Raw genomic sequence first — 23324 nt, forward strand, 5'->3', positions numbered from 1 at the left:
CCCGCTGTGGCCCCCCCACCATATAGCCCCCCCACCTCCCTGTAGCCCTTAAAGCCCTCCTGCCCACCGCCCCAAGACCCTATAGCCCCTATAGGTGTGTGTCATGTGTGTCGTCCCCCCCAAAAAAAAGGGGTGCAGGTGGTTCACACGCCAAGGGCCGGCCGGTCCGTTTATGAAGCATCAAATATACAGTCTCTTATATACAGGGCCCGGCGCGGGCGCATGCGGGCCCGGACGCCTGGGTCCTCCCCGGGAAGGGGGGGGGGGCTGGTGGGATTTGGGGGGCCTGGACCCCTGGGTCTCACCCAGGGAGGGGGGACCCAGGTGTTCGGGGTGGGAGGGGGGGGGATCTGGGGGGGGGGAGGTTAAAGTGCCATGTGACATTCAGCCTGAGCCGGGGGGGGGGGGGCCATCCTCGACGCCGGACCCCCGGGATGGTGAGGAGGGGGGGGAACCCAGGTATCCGGGTGCCCCCCCACCCCCGCGGGGGCGAGGCGTGAGCAGCCAAACACGAGCCACGTGCAGGGTTTTTTTGGGGGGGGGGGGGGGGATCGGGATAAAGGGGGGGGTTACAAAAATAACCACCGCATCCAGCATGCCGGCACCGTCCATCGCTGCCATGAGTTGTGTCCGTCCTCTGCTTGGGGAGGTGGGGGGGGGACGGGGGGGGGGGTGTTCGGTCAGACCACGGTGCTGATGCGGTTCCCCCCCTTGGGTTTGGGGGGGCCCTGGCCAGCTTGGGCCAGGGGCGAGGTGGGGCCGGCGGGAGAGTGGGGGCTGAGGGGGGTGTGGGGCGAGGGGGGGGGCAAAGGGGGGTAAGAAGGGTGGGGGGGGATAGGGGAGTGGGGGGGCGGGTGGTGGTGATGATGATGATGATGGTGGTGATGGGGCGGGGGGGCTGCCCCGCCGCCACCCCCCCGGAGGGCCCCCCCGGCCGGGCCCCCCCCACCGCCACCCCCGCCAAAAACAAAGTGTTTGGCGGCGGCGGGGGCGGGGGGCGGCGGGGGGTGATGGTGCGGGGGGGGGCCGGGGGGATAAGCGTGGGGCAGCCCGTGGTGGGGGGGTGCGGGGCTGTAGAGGGGGAGGGGGGAGAGGGGCTGGCGGGGGGGCCCGGGGGGGGCACCCCCCCTCTTGCCAGGCCGGTGTAGGGTGTAATGGGGGTGCGGCGGGGGGAACCCCCCGCCGGGGGGGCCGTGCTGCTGGGGGGGGCGCCGACAACGGGGGTTGGGGTCCCCCGTGAAAGCGGGGGGGGGCTCCGGCGGCGATGGCGGGGAGCGGCGGGGGGGGCGCGGGGCGGGCGGGAGGGGGGGGCTGCTGGGGGTACGGGGGCGGCGGGGGGGGGCCGGGACCCCCCCCCGCCGCCGCCGCCACCGCCGCCGCCGCCGCCGCCCCCCCGCCGGCCCCGTGACAGTACTGGGCGTGCAGCGCTTGGAGCTTGGAGGGACCCTCGGGGGCCTGGGGGGGCGCGGGGGGGGGGGTGATGGTGGTGGGAGGAGGAAGCCGAGGAAGAGGAGGCTGAGGCCGAAGCGGGGCCCCCCACCCCAGGGGGGGGTCCGGGGGGGCCTTTGCCTCGCCGGCTGCCGAAGAGGGACCCCAAGAAGGAGGAGGAGTTGGAAACGGGCCGGGGGGGGGGCTTGTAGCCCTCGGGGGCTCCCCCCGGCCCCCCCGGAGGTCCCCGCGCCTGCGGCCGGGGGCTGCTGATGATGGAGCCCTGCGGGAGGGGGCGGAGTCAGCCCGGCTGGGGCCACGCCCCTGCTCCCAGCAGGCCACGCCCCTCCCAGCAGGCTTCATCCCATTGGTGGGGAAAGCCTGGCAGCTAGGGCCCCCTAGAGGTAGCCCCCGCCCTCTCCCTGTGCAAGCCCCGCCCCCTCCCTGATAGGCCCCGCCCCTGTGTCGGGCAAGCCCCGCCCCTTGGCCCCAGCCTTGCCCCATTGGCCTGCCACCGAGGGATAGGCCCCACCCCTGGACCAGATCACATGACATTAAGGAACAAGCCCCGCCTCCTGGCTCTAGCCTACCCCGCCCCGTTGGTGGTTGTGCCCCATCTCTGCCAAGCAAGCCCCGCCCCTTCCCTGAGATTGCTCCACCCACTAATCAAGCCCCTCCCCTTTGCCAGTTAGGGCCTACCCATGGGAACAGCCCCGCCCCTTCCCCAGATAAGCCCCGCCTTCCCTGGACCAAGCCCCTCCCCTTGGTCAGCAAACCCCTCCCTTGCATGCCCAAGCCCCGCCCCTCACACAAGCCCCGCCCCTTTTCCCCAGAGCAGAGGGGACACTAGGAACCTGGGGGTGGGGTTTAAATGGGTGGGGCGTTTGGGAGGCGGGGCTTTAAGGGGCAGGGCCTACTGGGGGCCCCTCCCACTCACCTCGATAGTGCTGTCGAGGGACCCCACGCTGTTGCGCCGGCCCCGTTTGCCTGGGGGGGGGGGGGGGGAACAGACAGTTGGGGGGGGGCAGCAGTGGGGGGGGCATCCCCTTGGCTTCCCCCCCCCCCAGGGACCCCAATGTCCAGCCCCCCTCCAGGGACTTCAGCTGCCCCCCAGGGCACCCCAACTTCCCCTTAAGGGTCCCCAAATGCCCCCCAGGGACCTCGGTGACTCCCCAGGGGACCCCAAAACCCCCCCAGAGACCCCAACTGCCCCCCAGGGCACCCCAACTGCCCCCCAGAGACCCCAACCCCCCCAGAGACCCCTAAATACCCTCCCAGGGGACCTCAAACAACCCCCAGGGGACCCCAACTGCCCACCAAGAGACCCCAACTGCCCCCCAGGGCACCCCAACTGTCCCCCAGAGACCGTAACCCCCCCAGGAAATCCCTAAATACCCTCCCAGGGGACCTCGAACCACCCCCAGGGGACCCCAACTGTCTGCCGAGAGACCCCAACTGCCCTCCCAGGGGACCCCAAACCCCCCCAGAGACCCCAACTGCCCCTCAGGGGACCTTAAACAACCACCAGGGGACCCCAAACCCCCCCAGAGACCCCAACTACCCCCCAGGAACCTCAGTGTCCCCCCTCAGACCACCCTATCTGTGTCCTCCCCCCACCCCAGGCACCCCAAACGCCTGCTGGGGGACCCCCAAAAGCCCTCCCAGGGTGACCCTAACCCCCCCCCCACCAGGGGACCCCCCCCCCAGGGTGGGGGTGACCCCCCCTGCCATCTCACCGCCGTCGGAGAGGTCCCGCAGGGAGCTGCTGAGGGCGCTGCGCTTGAGCCCCTCGCCGGCCCCGAACGCCTCCTCCAGGCTGCTGCGGCTGAGGCCGTTGAGGGCCTCGCGGGGGGGCCCCCCACCCCGTGCCCCCGACACCCCCTTCTGCTTCTCCAGCTCCGCTGCGGGGGGACACGCACACAGACGAGGCGGCCCCAGTCATCCCAGTGTCCCCCCGGTGAGCAAGTCCCCGTCGAAATGCCCCCATTGACCATCCCAGTTGGCCACCCCAGTGTTCCCGGTGACCCCCTCCCGACCACCCCAGTGTACCCAGTGCCAGCCCCGGTGCCCACAGGTCCCATCCCAGCGCTCCCAGTGCTCCCAGTGCTCCCATTTTCCATCCAAGTACCCCAACGCCCCCATCCCAGTGCCCATCCAAGCCCCCCCAGCACCCATCCCAGCGCTCCCAGTGCCCCTCCCAGTGCTCCCAGCACCCATCCCACTACCCCAGCGCCCATCCCACTGCTCCCAGTGCCCCTCCCAGTGCTCCCAGCACCCATCCCAGTGCTCCCAGCGCCCATCCCACTACCCCAGCGCCCATCCCTGTACGCCCAGTCCTCATCCAAGCCCCCCCAGCACCCATCCCAGTGCTCCCAGTGCCCCTCCCAGTGCTCCCAGTGCCCCTCCCACTACCCCAGCGCCCTTTCCACTACCCCAGCGCCCATCCCACTGCTCCCAGCATCCATCCCTATACCCCCAGTCCCCATCCAAGCCCCCCCAGCACCCACCCCACTGCTCCCAGTGCCCCTCCCAGTGCTCCCAGCACCCATCCCAGTGCTCCCAGCACCCATCCCACTACCCCAGCGCCCATCCCTGTACGCCCAGTCCTCACCCAAGCCCCCCCAGCACCCATCCCAGTGCTCCCAGTGCCCCTCCCAGTGCTCCCAGTGCCCCTCCCACTACCCCAGCGCCCTTTCCACTACCCCAGCGCCCATCCCACTGCTCCCAGCACCCATCCCTATACCCCCAGTCCCCACCCAAGGCCCCCCAGCACCCATCCCAGTGCTCCCAGTGCCCCTCCCAGTGCTCCCAGTGCCCATCCCACTACCCCAGCGCCCATTCCACTACCCCAGCGCCCATCCCACTGCTCCCAGCATCCATCCCTATACCCCCAGTCCCCATCCAAGCCCCCCCAGCACCCACCCCACTGCTCCCAGTGCCCCTCCCAGTGCTCCCAGCACCCATCCCAGTGCTCCCAGCACCCATCCCACTACCCCAGCGCCCATCCCTGTACGCCCAGTCCTCACCCAAGCCCCCCCAGCACCCATCCCAGTGCTCCCAGTGCCCCTCCCAGTGCTCCCAGTGCCCATCCCACTACCCCAGTGCCCATCCCACTGCTCCCAGCACCCATCCCCGTACCCCCAGTCCCCACCCAAGGCCCCCCAGCACCCATCCCACTGCTCCCAGTGCCCCTCCCAGTGCTCCCAGCACCCATCCCAGTGCTCCCAGCACCCATCCCACTACCCCAGCGCCCATCCCTGTACGCCCAGTCCTCATCCAAGCCCCCCCAGCACCCATCCCAGTGCTCCCAGTGCCCCTCCCAGTGCTCCCAGTGCCCCTCCCACTACCCCAGCGCCCATTCCACTACCCCAGTGCCCATCCCACTGCTCCCAGCACCCATCCCCGTACCCCCAGTCCCCACCCAAGGCCCCCCAGCACCCATCCCAGTGCTCCCAGTGCCCCTCCCAGTGCTCCCAGTGCCCATCCCACTACTCCAGCGCCCATCCCACTGCTCCCAGCACCCATCCCACTGCTCCCAGCACCCATCCCTATACCCTCAGTCCCCATCCAAGCCCCCCCAGCACCCATCCCACTGCTCCCAGTGCCCCTTCCAGTGCTCCCAGCACCCTCCCAGTGCTCCCAGTGCCCCGCTCACCCTCCACACGGTACTTCTCCATCTCCTGCACCTCGGCCACAGACTCGCGGAGGTCGCTGGCGAAGCGCAGCCGGTCCTGCGGGCTCGGGGCATTGAAGACGATGAGGACCTTTCTCTCCCCACCCGGCGCCGCTGACAGCAGCTTGATCCCAAACTGGTAATCTGGGGGATGGGGGGGGGGTCGAGGGCACGGGGTCAGAGGTCATGGGGTTTGGGGGGACCCAGGGGAGGGGGTATCCCCCAGTAGGTGCTGTGGGGTAGGGGAGCACATGGAGGACATCATGGGACAACCTATGGGGGACACCATGGGACAATCCATGGGTGACACCATGGGACATCCTATGGGGGACACCATGGGACATCCTATGGGGGACACCATGGGGTGGGGAGCATCCCATGGGGGACACCATGGGAAAACCTATGGGGACACCATGGGACAATCCATGGGCGACATCATGGGACATCCTATGGGGGACACCATGGGACAACCTATGGGGGACACCATGGGACAACCTATGGGGACACCATGGGACAACCTATGGGGGACACCATGGGTGGGGAGCATCCTATGGGGGACACTATGGGACATCCTATGGGGGACACCATGGGACAATCCATGGGTGACACCATGGGACAACCTATGGGGGACACCATGGGTGGGGAGCATCCTATGGGGGACACTATGGGACATCCTATGGGGGACACCATGGCACAAGCCATGGGGGACACCATGGGACATCCAATGGGGGACACTCCATGGTGGACCCCTTAGGGCAAAGGTGTATCTGGTGGTGGACCCCGTGGGACATAGGGGCAGGGGAGCATCCCGTGAAGGTGCTGTGGGGCAGAGGGCCATGCCATGGGGTGCCGTGGGGCACCGTGGGGCTCACAGGCGTTCTGGAAGAGCTGCATGTGCATCTCAACGAGGGGGAAGCTCTGGCGGAAGCTGTAGGTCACCAGGATCTTCTTCTTCTGGAAGATCTTCGTCACCTGCCGGGGCCACCAGGTCACCGGGGACCCAGGCATCTGGGAGAGCCCTTGACTCCCCACGGGTGACCCCCACCCCAGGGACACCCCGGCTCTCCAGGGGACCCGGGCGTCCGGCTCACCACCAGCAGGTCGTTGAAGAGGAAGACCTCGCGCTGGTGCAGCCCCAGGCGCTGGGGCCGGTTGGGGTCGGGGACCTCGTAGAGCTGGCAGCAGCACACCAGGCGCCGGTGGGGCAGGGACAGCACCTGGGGACAGGGGTGGGCTCAGCGCCGGGGCAGGGCCTGAGCGGAACACACCCACCAGCCCTCCAGGCCCACCCCTTGATGGTGACGGCACCCTTGACGTTGGCCTATCCCATCCCCGGGGTCACCTAGAGCATCCCCCCATAGTGTCACCTACAATATCCCCCATTGGATCACCTAGAACGTCCCCCATTGGTCACCTTGAGCGTCCCCCATAGGTCACATAGAACATCCCCCACGGGGTCACATAGAACATCCCCCATGGGGTCACCTAGGACTTCTCCCATAGGGTCACCGAGAACATCCTCCATGGGTCACCTAGAGCATCCCTCCATAGGGTCACCTAGAACCCGTCCCATCCCTCGAGTGAACCCACCGGCTTCTTGCCGACGATCATGCGCTCGACGGCCTGGACCTGGGAGACGTGGTCGTCGTTGGTACGCAGCTCCCGGCTCTGGATGCGCTGGTAGATGCCCACCAGCATGTCTCGGGGGATGTCCTCCCCGTTGTCCACCCCTGTGCGACACCCGGCCCCCGCTCTAGAACCCGCGTTCCCGAGCAGGGGGCGGGGACACGAGTGGGGACAAGATGGGACCGCGGTTCTCACCTCGAAGGTTCTTGATGAAGTCCTCCAGCTTCATCTTGCGCTCAGCCTTGACGCTGGGGCTGTACATGTCGGTGTTGAGGAGGATGATGGCGAAGGCCAGGATGAAGATGGTGTCCGGGTTGCGGAACTGGCGCAGCAGGGCCGCGTTACACACGCAGTAGCGCTGGCTGCGGGGCGGACAATCCCCACGGCCCATGGGGTCAGGTTGCCCCATGGCCATCCCCACGTGGCCAGGATGGCCTCTGCACCCCACAGCAGCCCTGGCGCGGTCCAGGTCCCCTCGCATGTGGGGCACCACCTCTAATGTCCTCCCCGTCTATAAAGTCACCTAGAAAATCGCCTGGTCCCATGTGGGCCACCACCCCCATGTTCCCCTGCTTGGTCCATAGGGTCACCTAGAACATTGCCTGGTCCCGTGTGGGCCACCACCCCTAATGTCCCCCTACTTGGTCCACAGGGTCACCTAGAACATCACCCCATGGCACGTGGGCCAACGTCCCTATTGTCTCCCTCTTGATCCACAGGGTCACCTAGAACATCACCCCGTGGTGACCATGCAACCACGTGCCGTGGCCTGGTGGCCTTCCCGTCGCGGGGGAGATGGGGACAGGGACCCATCACCGTCCCTCACCTGAAGGCCTCGATCAAGCGCTCGACCTTCTGGGCCTCCCCCTGCACTCGAATGTGGGACTGGAACTTGCGCAGGGCCTCATCTAGCTCCATGCCGGAGAAGTCCATCTCATCTACCACGCAGCTGTAGGAGACCCCCACAGACAAGAGATGGCCTCAGTCCTGGAGGCGGAGCCCCCAAATCCTGGCGTGTCCCACCCCGTTCCAGTTCGTTCCCCCGCCACTTACTCAAGGACATCGCGGTTGAATTGCTTCTGGCGATTGCCGAGGAACTCGCCGATCATCTGCCGGCTCAACCCCTTCCTCTCCAGGATGAAGTGGGCCACCCCCACGGGGGTGTCCGAGAGGAAGCCCCTCTCGATCAGATACTGGATCCCCTTCTCTGGTTTCCTACAAAGGTGATGGGCGCACGGTCACCCCGACTGCCATGGGGCTCATCATTTCGCGCTGGCTATAGGGTGACCTAGAACGTCACCTTCTCCTGGCTATAGGGTCACTTTGCCATCTGTGGAGTCACCTAAACATCACCTTGGTTTGGTTGTAGGGTCACCTAGGATGACAATCTGTCTTCCCTATAGGGTCACCTAGAACGCCATTGTGTCTTGACTAGTGGGTCACCTAGAATAACACCATGTCCATACTATAGGGTTATCTAGAACATCAGCATGTTTTTCTATAGGACTACCTAAGACATCACCCTGTTCTTTCCATAGGACCACATAAAATCTCACCCTGTCCTTTCTATAGGGCCACCAAGGTCATCCTGTCCTCGCTATAGGGTCATTTAGAACATCACCTTGGCTTCAGCATAGAGCCACCAGGAACACCACCCTGTCCTTGCCATAGGGCCACCAAGAACGCCACGCGGTCCCGCTATAGGGCCCCCAGACCCCATCCCACGCCCGACATGGGGCTGCCGCCCCCCCCCAACCCCCTCACCACCCCCCCCCATTTCCCACGGCCCCTCACTTGTTGAAGAGGTTGAGGCCGATGCGGTACTGCCGGCGTTGCACCACGTCATTGTTGAGGGCCGGTGAGTCCCAGCTCTGCCGCGGTTCCCGTTGGTACGTGGCTTTGCCGGGGGGTCCGGAGGGACCAGGGGGTTGCGGGGGGGCGGCGGGAGGCGGGGGGGGCGGCGGGGGGGGTCGCCGCAGGCTGTCGCGGGATGAAGAACCCGAGGAGCAGTTGAGGGTCTCGTTGGAGTTGGAGCTGCTCCCCAAGCTCTCGTTGTCCCCCTCCGAGCCCTCCTCGGCGGCGGGGGGGGGCGGGGGGCCGGTGGGAGGTGCGGGGGGGGCTTCGGGGTGAAAGCAGCGATGGGGGGGGCCAGTACGGGGCAACGTGCCCCCCCCGCCACCTTCGGGTTCGTAGGGACCCCCCCGGTTAAGGGAGCCGCGGTCGGAGCGGTCGCTGAGGTCGGCCGAGCTGTCGCTGGGGGGCTCGACCGTCAGCAAAGGGGGGTGCCCCCCCCCGCCGCCCCCACGACCCCGGCACTCCAAGCACGGGGGGCCGCGGCGCGGGGGTTCCTCGGGACCCCCCCAGCGTTCAGCTGAGCCGGGGGGGTTGGCGGGAGGCGGAGGGGGTGGCGGAGGGGCTGGGGGAGGCTGGGGACCCCCGGTTTCGGGGGGGGGCTCGGGGCTGGGGGGCCGCTCGGGTGAGCGGGGGGAACCGGGGAGCCCCTCGTCCAGGTAGAGGGTGACGTCGCTGGTGGAGGTGGCGGCGCTGTCACCCGCGGGGGGGGCCGGGGCCCCGGGGGGGACCCCCCGGCCGCCCCCCAGCGCCTCGTCGATGGAGGCGGCCAAGGACTTCACCTGCAGGGACGGACACCCCCCCCCACGTCAGCCCCCCCGCCTCCATCGTCATCCCCCTCCCCCCCGCACCCCTCACGGCCCCCCAACTCCCCGTGACCCCCTCCATGATCCCCGTGCCCCCCCCAGCTTCTCGCGGCCCCTGTGACCCCCAGCTCCTGTGAACTCTCGCCCCCCCGACCCCCTTTGTCACCTGTGACCCCCCATGGCCTTATAACCCCATGACCCCTCATGTCCCTGTGACCCTTACGACCCCCCCATGGCCTCCGTGACCCTTGGGACCCCCATGACCCCTGTGACCTCCGGGACCCCTACGAGCCCCCACATCCCCTGTGACCCCCACGACCCCCGTGACCTCCCGTGGCCCTGTGACCCCCACAGCCCCTGTGACCCCCATGACCCCTCACGTCCCCTATGACCCCCCATGTCCCTGTGACCCCCATGACCCCCCATGGCCCCATGACCCCCATGACCCCCCATGGCCCCGTGACCGCCATGACCCCCCATGGCCCTTAGGACCCCCATGACCTCTATGACCCCCACAACCCCCCACAGCCCTTGGGACCCCCATGACCTCCCACGGCCCTGTGACCCCCGCGTCCCCTATGACACCCCACTCCCCCATAGCCCTTGGGACCCCCACGACCCCCCCCATCCCCTGCGACCCCCCCTGACCCCCGTGACCCCTACCTGCTGCGCAAAGGCCTCCTCCAAGTCGGCTCCGCCGGGCCCGAAGTCGGCGGAGGCCGAGAGCTGCCGAGGGGGGCTGCCGGCCCCCCCGGCCCCGGCCCCCCCCGGCCCCCCCACCGCCGCCGCCGTCGCCCCTTCAGAGGGACCACCCCCCCCATCCAAACCAGCCCGGCAAGACCCCCCGTATCGGGGAGCCCTTCGAGGTCCCCCCAACACCCCCTCGTCCAGCGAGGCGGGTTTGCCTTGAAAATAAGGGGGGGGCGGCGGAGGGGGTCCCGGAGCGGGAGCCGGGGGTCCGCGATCGTATTCCTCAAAGGAAAATTGGAGGCGAAGGCCGGGGAGGGCCAAGCGACGGGCGCGTCCCCCCTCGCTGCGCAGCCGCTCGAATTTTTGGGCCATGCGGTAGCGGCGGAAGGCGGCCTGGATGGTGCGGGCGGCGCGGCGGGTGCGGAAGTAACCCCCGTATTTGCGTTCCAGCATCTCCACCTGGGGGGGGGGACGGGGACATGGGGGGGGACACATGGGGATGGGGACGGGGATGGAGGTAGGGGGGATGTGGGGGAGGTGGGGACACGGAGGGGGGCGTGGGGACATGGGGATGGGGAGAAGGGACGTGGGGATGGGGATGGGGACAGGGATGGGGACATGGGGATGAAGAAAGGGATGTGGATGTGGGGGCATGGATGGGGACATGGGGATGGGGACATTGATGGAGATAAGGGGACATGGGGATGGGGACAGGGATGGGGACATGGGGATGGGGACATTGATGGAGATAAGGGGACATGGGGATGGGGACAGGGATGGGGACATGGGGATGGGGACATTGATGGAGATAAGGGGACATGGGGATGGGGACAGGGATGGGGATGGAGATGAGGACATGGGGATGGGGACATGGGGATGGGGACATGGGGATGGGGACAGGGATGGGGATGGAGATGAGGACATGGGGATGGGGACATGGGGGTGGGGACATTGATGCAGATAAGGGGACATGGGGATGGGGACAGGGATGGGGATGGAGATGAGGACATGGGGATGGGGACATGGGGATGGGGACATGGGGATGGGGACATTGATGGAGATAAGGGGACATGGGGATGGGGACAGGGATGGGGATGGAGATGAGGACATGGGGATGGGGACATGGGGATGGGGACATTGATGCAGATAAGGGGACATGGGGATGGGGACAGGGATGGGGATGGAGATGAGGACATGGGGATGGGGACATGGGGATGGGGACATGGGGATGGGGACATTGATGCAGATAAGGGGACATGGGGATGGGGACAGGGATGGGGATGGAGATGAGGACATGGGGATGGGGACATGGGGATGGGGACATTGATGCAGATAAGGGGACATGGGGATGGGGACAGGGATGGGGATGGAGATGAGGACATGGGGATGGGGACATGGGGATGGGGACATGGGGATGGGGACATTGATGCAGATAAGGGGACATGGGGATGGGGACAGGGATGGGGATGGAGATGAGGACATGGGGATAGGGACATGGGGATGGGGACATTGATGGAGATAAGGGGACATGGGGATGGGGACAGGGATGGGGATGGAGATGAGGACATGGGGATGGGGACATGGGGATGGGGACATGGGGATGGGGACATTGATGGAGATAAGGGGACATGGGGATGGGGACAGGGATGGGGATGGAGATGAGGACATGGGGATGGGGACATGGGGATGGGGACATTGATGGAGATAAGGGGACATGGGGATGGGGACAGGGATGGGGACATGGGAATGGGGACATTGATGCAGATAAGGGGACATGGGGATGGGGACAGGGATGGGGACATGGGGATGGGGACATTGATGGAGATAAGGGGACATGGGGATGGGGACGGGGATGGGGATGGAGATGAGGACATGGGGATGGGGACAGGGATGGGGATGGAGATGAGGACATGGGGATGGGGACAGGGATTGGGACATGGGGACGTGAGGATAGGGACGTTGATGGGGATAAGGGGACATGGGGATGGGGACGTGGAGATGGGGACGGAGATGAGGACATGGGGATGGGGACAGGAATGGGGACATGGGGATGGGGATGAGGACATGGGGTTGGGGACATGGGGATGGGGACACGGGGATGGAGGTGGGGGGACATGGGGGAGGTGGGAACATGGATCGGGACATGGGGATGTTGATGAGGAGAAGGGGACGTTGGGATGGGGACAGGGATAGGGACATGGGGATGGGGTTGGGGACAGAGATGGGGACAGGGATGGGGACATGGGGATGAAAGACGGTATGGGGATTTGGGGGCATGGATGGGGACATGGGGATAAGGGGACATGGGGACAGGGATGGGAACATGGGGGCATAGGATGGGGAGATGGGGATGTGGATGGGGACATGGATGGGGATAAGAGGACATTGGGATTGGGACAGGGATGGGGACGTTGATGGGGATAAAGGGACGTTGGGACAGGGATGGGGACATGGGAGCATAGGATGGGGACACAGGGATGGGGACGTTGATGGGGATAAGGGGACATGGGGATGGGGACAGGGATGGGGACATGGGGATGAAGAAAGGGATGGGGATGTGGGGGCATGGATGGGGACACAGGGATCGGGACGGGGATGGATGGGGACACGGGGATGGGGATGGAGGTACGGGGGATGTGGGGATGGGGATGTGGGGACATGGATGGGGATAAGGGGACATGGGGATGGGGACAGGGATGGGGACAGGGATGAGGATAAGGGGACATGGGGATGGGGATGCGGGGATGGGGACAGGGATGGAGATACGGCAACACAGGGATGGTGACATGGATGGGGACATTTGGGGACATGGGGATGGGGACATAAACAGGGACATGGGGACACACCAGGGTGCCGGAGGTGGCCATGGGGACAGACAGGGGGACAGACAGGGGGACAGACAGGGCAGGAGAAGGACACAGGTGAGGTAACACCCGGGGGAAAGAGGGTTGGCAGCGGGGTGGGGGCACGGTGGCCTTGCATGGGGATGGGGCCTCGCATGGGGACAGTGACCATTGCACGGGGACAGTGACCATCACATGGGGTCGGTGACCATCACAGATGGGTGGTGACCATCGCACGAGGCTGGGGACCATCACACATGGGGTTGGTGACCATCGCACGAGGCTGGAGACTGTCACACATGGCTGGTGACCATCACATGTGCCTGGTGACCATCGCATGGGGCTGGGGACCATCACACGTGGCTGGTGACCGTCACACAAGGCTGGGGACTGTCACACATGACTGGTGACCATCACACATGGGTGGTGACCATTACACGTGACTGGGAACCATCACACATGGGGTTGGTGACCATTGCACAAGGCTGGGGACTGTCACACGTGGCTGGTGACCATCACACGAGGCTGGGGGCCATCACATGTGGCTGGTGACCATCACGCATGGTCGGTGACCATCGCACGGGGCTGGGGACCATCACACGTGGCTGGGAACCATCACACGAAGCTGGGGACTGTCACATACGACCGGTGACCATCACACACGGGTAGTGACCATCACATGTGGCTGGGGACTGTCACACGTGGGTGGTGACCATCCCATGGGGCTGGGGACTGTCACACATGGCTGGGGACCGTCACACATGACCAGGGACCGTCACGGGGGGGGGGGTGTCAGGGGGTGTCACCGGGTGTCCCCGGGGTACCTTCTTGTCCTGCAGGTCGGTGGAGAGCTCGTAGCTGTCGCTCAGAGCCTTCGGCCTCTTGCTCTCCTCCTCCTCCTCCTGCTTGCGCAGGGCCACGCTGGCGGGCTGGGGTGGCAGCCGGGGCCAGGCCAACCCCGGGGAGCCCCCCCCGGGGCCCCCCCCGGACCCCCCTGGTCCCTGGGGGGCCGGTTGAGGGAGGCCACGGTATGGGGGGGGTCGCCCGGGGCTGTCGGGCACCGGACCCCCACCCTCGCTGCCCGGCGCCTCGCCGTCCACGCTGTGGGGACATCGCGTCACCCCCACGTCGGGACCCCACCTGAATCCCCCTGAGACCCCCCCCATGCCACCCCAAGACCCCCCCCCAAACCCCCTCAGCAGCCTGGAGCCACCTGAGCAGGGACCCTGGGGACACGGGCACGGGGACACGGGGGTGTGGGGACCCCCAGACACATGGACATGGGACGTAGGGACAAGGGGACACACGGACACGGGACACATGGACACAGACATGGGGACACGCGGACATGAGGACACGTGGACATGACCAAGGCGGAGATGTGGAGACACACAGAGGTGGGACACACGGACATGGGGACACATGGACACAGTCATGGGGACACACGGACATGAGGACACGTGGACATGACCAACGCGGGGACGTGGAGACACACAGAGGTGGGACACACGGACATGGGGACACATGGACACAGTCATGGGGACACACGGACGTGGGGACACCTGGACACAGACGTGGAGATGCATGGACATGGGGACACGCGGGTATGGGACACACGGACATGGGACACAGGGACATGGGGACACACGGACATGACCAACGTGGGGTCAGGGACACGGGATGCATGGATGTGTGGACACACGGACATGGGGACACATGGACATGAGGACATGGAGACACAGTGACACAGCCCCAACGTGGGGACACACGGACATGGGGACACTTGGACAGGGGGACACAGGGACACACGGACATGGGACATGGGGACACATGGACATGACCAACATGGGGAGACATGGACAGGACCAACATGGGGACACACGGACATGGGACACATGGACATGGGGACACATGGACATACAGACATGGGACATACATGGACACATGGACATGACCAACATGGGGACACACGGACATGACAGACACGGGGTCAGGGACATGGGACACATGGACATGGGGACACACGGACATACGGACATGGGACGTACATGGACACACGGACACAGGGACACTTGGACAGGGGAGACACAGGGACACACGGACATGAGACATGGGGACACACAGACATGACCAACATGGGGACACACGGACATGACAGACATGGGGTCAGAGACATGGGACACATGGACATGGGGACACGTGGACATACGGACATGGGACGTACATGGACACTTGGACAGGGGAGACACAGGGACACATGGACATGACCAACATGGGGACACACGGACATGGGACACATGGACATGGGGACACGTGGACATACGGACATGGGACGTACATGGACACACAGACATGGGGACACGTGGATGTGGGGACACATGGACACAGGGACACGTGGACGTCGGGACACACGGACATGGGACGTACATGGACACGTGGACATGGGGACAACACCAGACACGGGGGGGGGGACACAGACACGGGGACAGACGGACATGGGACATCTGTGGACACACGGACTCAGGGGGACACGGACACACCAGACATGGGGACACACGGACATGGGGACACACGGACACAGGCAGCCCCCCCCCCCCCCCCAGCCCTGGGGGGCCCCAGGCATCTGCCCCCCCCCCCGCATTGCTGGGGACCCAGGCGTCCAGGAAAGGGGGGGGGCAGGGAAGATGGAGGGGTCCCCCAAAAGTCGGGGGGGGCCCAAGAAGGTGCACAGGACCTGGGGGGGGGGGTGTCCCTGTGGGTTTGGGGGGGGGGGAGAGGAATGATGATGGGGGGGGTGTTAAAGGGTTGGGGGGGTCTCAGATGGGGGGGCTCAGGTTTGGGGGGGTCAGAGGTTTTGGGGGGGTCTGAGGTTTTGGGGGGGGTCTCAGGTTTGGGGGGGTGTCTCAGGTTGGGGGGGGTCTCGGGTTTGGGGGGGGTCTCAGGTTGGGGAGGGGGTCTCAGGTTTTGGAGGGGGGTTTCAGGTTTGGGGAGGGGGTCTCACGTTTGGGGGGGGGGTCTCAGGTTTTGGAGGGGGGTCCAGGTTGGGGAGGGGGTCTCAGGTTTTGGAGGGGGGTTTCAGGTTTGGGGAGGTCTCATGTTTGGGGAGGGGGTCTCACGTTTGGGGGGGGGTCTCAGGTTTTGGAGGGGGGTCCAGGTTGGGGAGGGGGGTCTCAGGTCTGGGGGGGGGGTCTCAGGTTTTGGAGGGGGGTCCAGGTTGGGGAGGGGGGTCTCAGGTTTGGGGGGGGTCTCAGGTTTTGGAGGGGGGTCTCAGGTTTGGGGAAGGTGTCTCAGGTTTGGGAGGGGGGTTTCAGGTTTGGGGGGGTCTCAGGTTTGGGGGGGGGTTTCAGGTTTGGGGGGGGCTCAGGTTTGGGGGGGGGGTCTCAGGTTTGGGGGGGGGTCCCCAACTCACCCGTGCAGCAGGCGCTGCCGGAGCGGCCCCCGCCGCCGGTCGGCGGTGCACTGCAGGCACCACATCGGGGGGGGGACACACGGACACGGGGGGGGCACACGACACCCCCACGAGTGGGGGGGGGTCGTGGGGCGGGGGAGGGACCCCCGTCTCCTCCGCAGCAGCACCCAAGGCCCGATCGGCCGGTGAAGGAGAAGGGGGGGGGGTTGAAGGGGGGGGGAGGAGCCGGAGGAGCGACCGGGTCTTGCCCCCCCCCCCCCAAAAAAAAATAGAACAAACTGGAGGGGGGGGGGGGGGAGTCCGGACGCCTGGGTCCCTGATGGGGGGGGGGGCCCAATATTTGGGTGGGTGGGCGGGAGTCTGGGTCCCCTGGGGGTCCCTTTTTGAGATGGGGGGGGCTTGTACCCCCCCCAAAGTGTGTGTTGGGGGGGGAGGTGGGCCTGGACCCCTGGGGGTGTCGTGTTGTGTGTGTGTTTGTCCCCCCCCCAAAGACCCCTATGGGGGGGAGGGGGTGTAGTGGTCTCGCCTGGCTTCAGGCGCATGCGCAGAGCGCCCCCCCCGCGGGCTGGCGGTTGCCATGGGGACGCGGCGGGCGGGGGCGGGGCCGGCGGGTTGCCGGGGCTGCCGTTACCATGGCGACACGGGGGGGGAGGGGGGGAAGGCCGGATGCCTGGATTCCCCATGGGGGGGGAGGGGAGGGGAGGGAGGGGGTGTTTTTTGAGGGGGGGGGGGGTCCCGGACGCCTGGGTCCCCGGCGCGAGCCCCGCCCCCTCCCATACGTCACCGCCCTCCCCCCCCCAAAAATAGCGCGAGGAGGCGCCATGATGGAGGCGTCGCCATGGTAACCGCCCCCAAACAGCCCCTCCCCCCCCCAAAAAACCCCCACCAAACCCCAGCCCGGGCCCATAGGGGCAGCTATAGGTCCCTGGGGAACCTATAGGGGCTCCTAGAGGTCCCTACGGCTCCTGCACGGCCCTGGGACCTATAGGGGCCCCTATGGGTCCCCCCAGGGTTCTACGAGGGGGCCTGTAGGTCCCTGGGGTCCATACGGCCCCTATAGGGCCCAGGGGATCTATATGGCCCTATAGGGCCCAGGGGATCCACACGGTCCCTAGGGACCTACGAGGAGCCCCTATACATCCCCAGGTCCATGCGACACCTATGGGGCCCAGGGGATTTATACGGCCCCTATACGGCTACGGGGATCCATATGGTCCCTAGGGACCTACAAGGAGCCCCTATACATCCCCTAGGTCCATGCGACACCTATAGGGCCCAAGGGATCTCTATGGGCCCTATAGGGCTACAGGGATCCATACGGTCCCTAGGGACCTATGAGGAGCCCCTATACATCCCCAGGTCCATGCGACACCTATGGGGCCCAGGGGATTTATATGGCCCCTATATGGCTACGGGGATCCATATGGTCCCTAGGGACCTACAAGGAGCCCCTATACATCCCCTAGGTCCATGCGACACCTATAGGGCCCAGGCAACCCATACAGTTCCTATACATAGGAGCCATACAGCCCCCGGGGAACCCATACAGGCCCCACATGTCCCTGGGGGCCATACGGCCCCTACAGTATCCATAGGGTCGCTATGACCCCTCTACAGCCCAGGGGCCTGTGCAGCCCATACGACAGCCGGGGGTCCATAGGGCCCCTATAGCTCCCGGAGGGCCCCCACGGCACGCCCCAAGGTCCATACAGCCCCTATACTGCCCCGTAGGGCTCTGTGCAGCCCATACAGCACCATGTAGCCCCTACACTGCCCCACAGGGCTCTGTGCAGACCATATAGCACCTATATTGCCCCATGGGACTCTGCGCAGCCTGTATAGCACCATATAGCCCCTACACCGCCCTGTGGGTCTCTATGCAGCCCATATAACCCCTATACTGCCCCATGGGGCTCTGTACAGACCATATAGCCCTTCTACTGCCCCATGGGGCTCTGTGTAGCTTGTATAGCACCATATAGCCCCTATAGTAGCCTGTGGCGCTCTGTACAGCCCCTATAGCACTGTATGGCCCCTATACTGCCCCATAGGGCTCTATGCAGCCCCTATGCTGCCCCATAGGGCTCTGTGCAGCCCATATAGCACCGTGTAGCCCCTCTACTGCCCCATGGGGCTCTGTGTAGCTTGTATAGCACCATATGGCCCCTATAGTAGCCTGTGGCGCTCTGTGCAGCCCCTGTAGCACCGTATAGCCCCTATACTGCCCCACGGGGCTCTGTGCAGCCCCTATAGCACCGTATAGCCCCTATACTGCCCCACGGGGCTCTGTGCAGCCCCTATAGCACCGTATAGCCCCTATACTGCCCCACGGGGCTCTGTGCAGCCCCTATAGCACCGTATAGCCCCTATACTGCCCCGTAGGGCTCTGTGCAGCCCCTGTAGCACCGTATAGCCCCTATACTGCCCCACGGGGCTCTGTGCAGCCCCTATAGCACCGTATAGCCCCTATACTGCCCCACGGGGCTCTGTGCAGCCCCTATAGCACCGTATAGCCCCTATACTGCCCCACGGGGCTCTGTGCAGCCCCTGTAGCACCGTATAGCCCCTATACTGCCCCGTAGGGCTCTGTGCAGCCTATACAGCACCCGGGGGGGCCGTATGGCCCCTATAGGGCCCGGGGTGGGGGGGGCACCCCTGGGGTAACCCAGGCATCCGGGGGGGGGGTCTTACCTGTGGGTGGGGGGGAGGTTGAAGCGGCCGAGAGGACCCATGGGTGGCACCTGGAGGGGGGGGACGGACGGACGGGGGGGGGGGATGATGGACGGACGGACGGACAGACGGACGGACAGGCGGACGGACGTCTACTCCTCCCTACGGCGGGACGGACGGACGGACGGACGGGGTGTGGATGGACGGGGGGGGGGGTGTTGAGTGGACGGACAGACGGACGGAGCGGGATGGGGATGGACGGACAGTGGCGGGGGGGGGGGGACGGGACAGCCGGACAGACAGCCGGCCGGACGGACGGACAGGAGAGAAAGAGGAGAGAAAACACGAGTCAAGAGCTGGAGGGGGGGGGGGACACGGGACAGACACACGGACAGGGGGTGGGGGGACGGGACACGAGGGGGGGGGGAGTGGGACATGGGGGGGGCGGTGGGATCCAGTAGATCCCCAGGGATTTTTTTTGGGGGGGGGGGGCAGGAATCGGCCCCACGGCGGCGGGTCCCGGCCCTCCCCCCCCCCCCAAGGGTGGGGGACCCCCCCCCAGGCATCTGGGTGCCCCCCCACCCCCCACCCTAAGGTGGGGGGGGGTCCCAGCCGTCCGCGCGCCCACACTCACGTCATGACGGATCCAAAATTATTTTTTTTGGGGGGGGGGGGGATATTTCACGCCGAGGCGGCCGGGCTCTCAGGCCTGACAAACTCATCACGGGCAATGCCCCCCCCCACCCTCTTCCTGCCCCCCCCCCCCCAGCTCCAGGATTCGGAAACCAGAGGCCGGAATTCCTCCGGACGCCTCGGTCCCTTGGGGGGGGGCGGGGGGAAGGAGGGGGAGCACGGCCTCGCACGAGGACGGCGTGCGAGGCCCACGTGCGCGCAGGGCGGGAGGGGTCACTCCTCGTCCGGCGTCGCACGGCGGCGTCGCACGCCCATGCACGGGGTCGCGCGGCACCGCGCGGCCTCGCACGGGGTCCCGCACCCGTGGACGGGGTCGCACGGCATCGCACACCCTTGCACGGGGTTGCACGGGGTTGCACACTCGTGCGCAGGGTTGCACGGGGTTGCACAGGGTCGCACGGCATCACACAGCCTCGCACGGGGTTGCACGGGGTTGCACGCCCGTGCATGGGGTCGCACGGCATCGCACACCCTTGCACGGGGTTGCACGGGGTTGCACGGGGTTGCACACTTGTGCACAGGGTCGCACGGCATCACACACCCTTGCACGGGGTTGCACGGGGTTGCACAGGGTCGCACGGCATCACACAGCCTCGCATGGGGTTGCACGGGGTTGCACAGGGTTGCACACCCGTGCATGGGGTCGCACGGCATCACACACCCTTGCACGGGGTTGCACGGGGTTGCACACTCGTGCACAGGGTTGCACAGGGTCGCACGGCATCACACAGCCTCGCACGGGGTTGCACGGGGTTGCACGCCCGTGCATGGGGTCGCACGGCATCGCACACCCTTGCACGGGGTCGCACGGGGTTGCACGGGGTTGCACACTCGTGCGCAGGGTTGCACGGCATCATACACCCTCGCACGGGTTTGCACAGGGTTGCACACTCGTGCACGGGGTTGCACGGGGTTGCACGGGGTTGCACAGGGTCGCACGGCATCACACACCCTTGCACGGGGTTGCACAGGGTTGCACGCCCGTGCATGGGGTCGCACGGCATCACACAGCCTTGCACGGGGTTGCACGGGGTTGCACAGGGTTGCACGCCCGTGCATGGGGTCGCACGGCATCGCACACCGTTGCACGGGGTTGCACGGGGTTGCACACTCGTGCGCAGGGTTGCACAGCATCATACACCCTCGCACGGGTTTGCACAGGGTTGCACACTCGTGCACGGGGTTGCACAGGGTCGCACGGCATCACACAGCCTTGCACGGGGTTGCACAGGGTTGCACACCCGTGCATAGGGTTGCACAGTGTCGCACACCCTTGCACAGTGTTGCACACCCGTGCACAGGGTCACACGGCATCATACACCCTTGCACAGTGTTGCACACCAATGCACAGGGTTGCACACTCGTGCACAGGGTTGCATGGCATCGCACACCCTTGCGCGGGGTCGCACACCCATGCACAGGGTCACACGGCATCACACACCCTCGCACGGGGTTGCACGGGGTTGCACACCTGTGCATAGGGTCGCACAGCGTCGCACACCCTTGCACAGTGTTGCACACCAATGCACAGGGTTGCACACTTGTGCACAGGGTTGCATGGCATCGCACACCCTTGCACGGTGTCGCACACCCATGCACAGCATTGCACAGCGTCGTGCAGCTCCGCACACGCTTGCACGGGGTTGCACGGCATTGCACGCCCATCCACAGGGCTGCACAGCATTGCGCAGCCTTGCACGGCGTCGCACACCCTTGCATGGCCTCACGCAGCATTGCGCGCCCTCGCACGGGGCTCCGCAGCGTTGCACACCCATGCAGGAGGCTGCGCGGCGTTGCGCGGCTTCGCGCACCCTTGCACGGGGTTGCACATCCACGCACAGCGTTGCGCAGGGCCGCGCGGCGTCGCACGCCCTTGCACGAGGCTGCGCAGCCTTGCACGCCCGGGCGCAGGATTTCACGGCGTTGCGCACCCTCGCACGGCTTCACGCGGCCTCGCGCGCCCACGCACGGGGGTCGCACGGGGTTGCACGGCATCGCCCGCCCTCGCACGCGTGGAGCTGCACGGCATCGTGCACCCTTGCACGGGGGGGGGGGGGGGGGGGGGGGGCGTCGCACGCCCTCGCACGAGGCCGCGCGGCGTCGCGCGCCCACGCACGGGGGTCGCACGCCCTCGCACGCCCTCGCACGGCAGGGCTGGACATCCACCACCCCCCCCCCCCAGATTTTGGGGGGGGTACCCGGGGGGGGGGGAAGAACACGGGGCGGGGGCGGGTCCCCGGTTGCCATGGCAACGGTCCCCCCCCCCCCGCTGTCACGCCTCCCCCGGCGCTGTCATCGCTGTCACCCGCCGCCCGCGCCGTCGCCTGGCAACCGCCCCGCGTGCGCCCGCCGCCCCGGCAACGCGCACCCCCCCCCCGTTACCCCGTCACGACATAACGGGGCCCGTCACGACATGACAGGGCCCGTCGCGATATCTCGGGGCCCGTCGTGACATCTCGGGCCCGTCGCGACGCGTCGGGCCCCACCCGTCGCGACGCAGCAGCCCTGCCGCGATATGTCACATCGGCCCCATGGCAATACGTCAGCCCTATTGCGACGGGCCAGGGCCCTGTCGCGACAGGTCAGCCCCGTTGCAATGCATCGGCCCCGTCGTGACATGCCAACCCTATTGCCGCGGGCTGGGGCCCGTCGCAACAGGCCGGCCCCGTCGCAATACGTCGGCCTCGGTCGTGACGCAGCAGCCCTATTGCAACACGCCGGGTCCTGTCGCGATAGGCCATCCCCGTTGCAACACGCCGGCCTCACTGCGACGCGCCGGGTCCATCGCGACATGCCGGGTCTGTCGTGACATGCTGGGTCCGTCGTGAATAGAATGGCCTCATCGTGACTGAACTGCCCCGTCGCGACGCACTCACCCCACCCCCCCGGGAGCGGACCCAGGCGTCGGGGGGGGGGGGAGGGGGAGGTTGGGGGGGGAGGGGGGTCAAAGGGCATGGGGGGGAGGGGCGGTACTGACCTCACTGTCCTCGAGCTGTCCCGGTCCGACCTGGGGGGGGGAGAAGGGGGAGGGTCAGCGAGCGGCACGGCCCCCCCCACCTCCAGGGGACCCCCCCTCCGCCCCTCCCCCACCCCTCCCCTCCCCCCACCCGGGCGTCCGGCCAGGCTGGACAGACGGGGTGACCGGCGGGGGGGGGGGGCCGTGACGCGCGTGGCGCCGTGTCCGTGTCCCCCCCCCGCAGCTCCCGCACCTGCTCCGACACCCCCCACCGGTGCGATGAGTTCTGTCTGGCCTCAGCCCGCTGCCGGGTTCGGGGGGGGGGGGGGCGGGTGCTTGGGTCCCTTTTCGGGGGTCGGGGGATGGGGGAGGGGTCGGGGGGCTGGGTGGGGGAGGGGGTGGGGGCTGGGGGGAGGGGGTGGGGGGGTCCTTACTTGCGCTGGAGGGTGGTGGCGGGGCTGGTGCTGGCGCTGGTGCTGTGTCCTCCCCCCCCGGGACTGGAGCTGCGGGAGGGTCCCCGACTGAGCGGCCCCCGCGGCCAATCCCGGTCCCAATCCCGGTGGGAAGCGCCGCAACGATCCCGGGAACACGGAGCGGGATACGACCCCTCCCGGTCCATACAAGTCGGATAATGACCGTCCCGGCCCCGATACTGCAGCTCTCGTTCTACGTGGCTCTG

General features: G+C 66.8%; 1 protein-coding gene across 3 annotated transcripts; it reads right to left on the reverse strand.

The window, feature by feature from the left end:
* Window positions 1-262: 262 nt before the first annotated feature.
* On the reverse strand, window positions 263-23318 carry LOC138682809 (IQ motif and SEC7 domain-containing protein 1-like). Of its 3 annotated transcripts, XM_069774255.1 has the most exons (15): window positions 23080-23318; window positions 22667-22696; window positions 13742-14018; window positions 10048-10533; window positions 8522-9360; window positions 7781-7942; window positions 7554-7676; window positions 6923-7089; window positions 6692-6831; window positions 6193-6318; window positions 5974-6073; window positions 5084-5245; window positions 3165-3329; window positions 2366-2415; window positions 263-1711 (listed from the first exon to the last, which is right to left on the reverse strand). In XM_069774255.1, exons 1-15 carry the CDS (start codon window positions 23262-23264, stop codon window positions 302-304), a joined length of 4422 nt encoding a protein of 1473 aa, XP_069630356.1. In that variant the 5' UTR covers window positions 23265-23318; the 3' UTR covers window positions 263-301. The 3 variants fall into 3 exon arrangements, with proteins under 3 accessions (XP_069630356.1, XP_069630357.1, XP_069630358.1); XM_069774256.1 differs by lacking the exons at window positions 22667-22696; window positions 23080-23318 and adding an exon at window positions 16327-16395; XM_069774257.1 differs by lacking the exons at window positions 5974-6073; window positions 6193-6318 and having other exon boundaries at window positions 346-1711.
* Window positions 23319-23324: the final 6 nt, after the last annotated feature.

This window comes from Haliaeetus albicilla, chromosome 29 (genome assembly GCF_947461875.1).
Source record: "Haliaeetus albicilla chromosome 29, bHalAlb1.1, whole genome shotgun sequence".
NCBI classification, from domain to species: Eukaryota; Metazoa; Chordata; class Aves; order Accipitriformes; family Accipitridae; genus Haliaeetus; species Haliaeetus albicilla.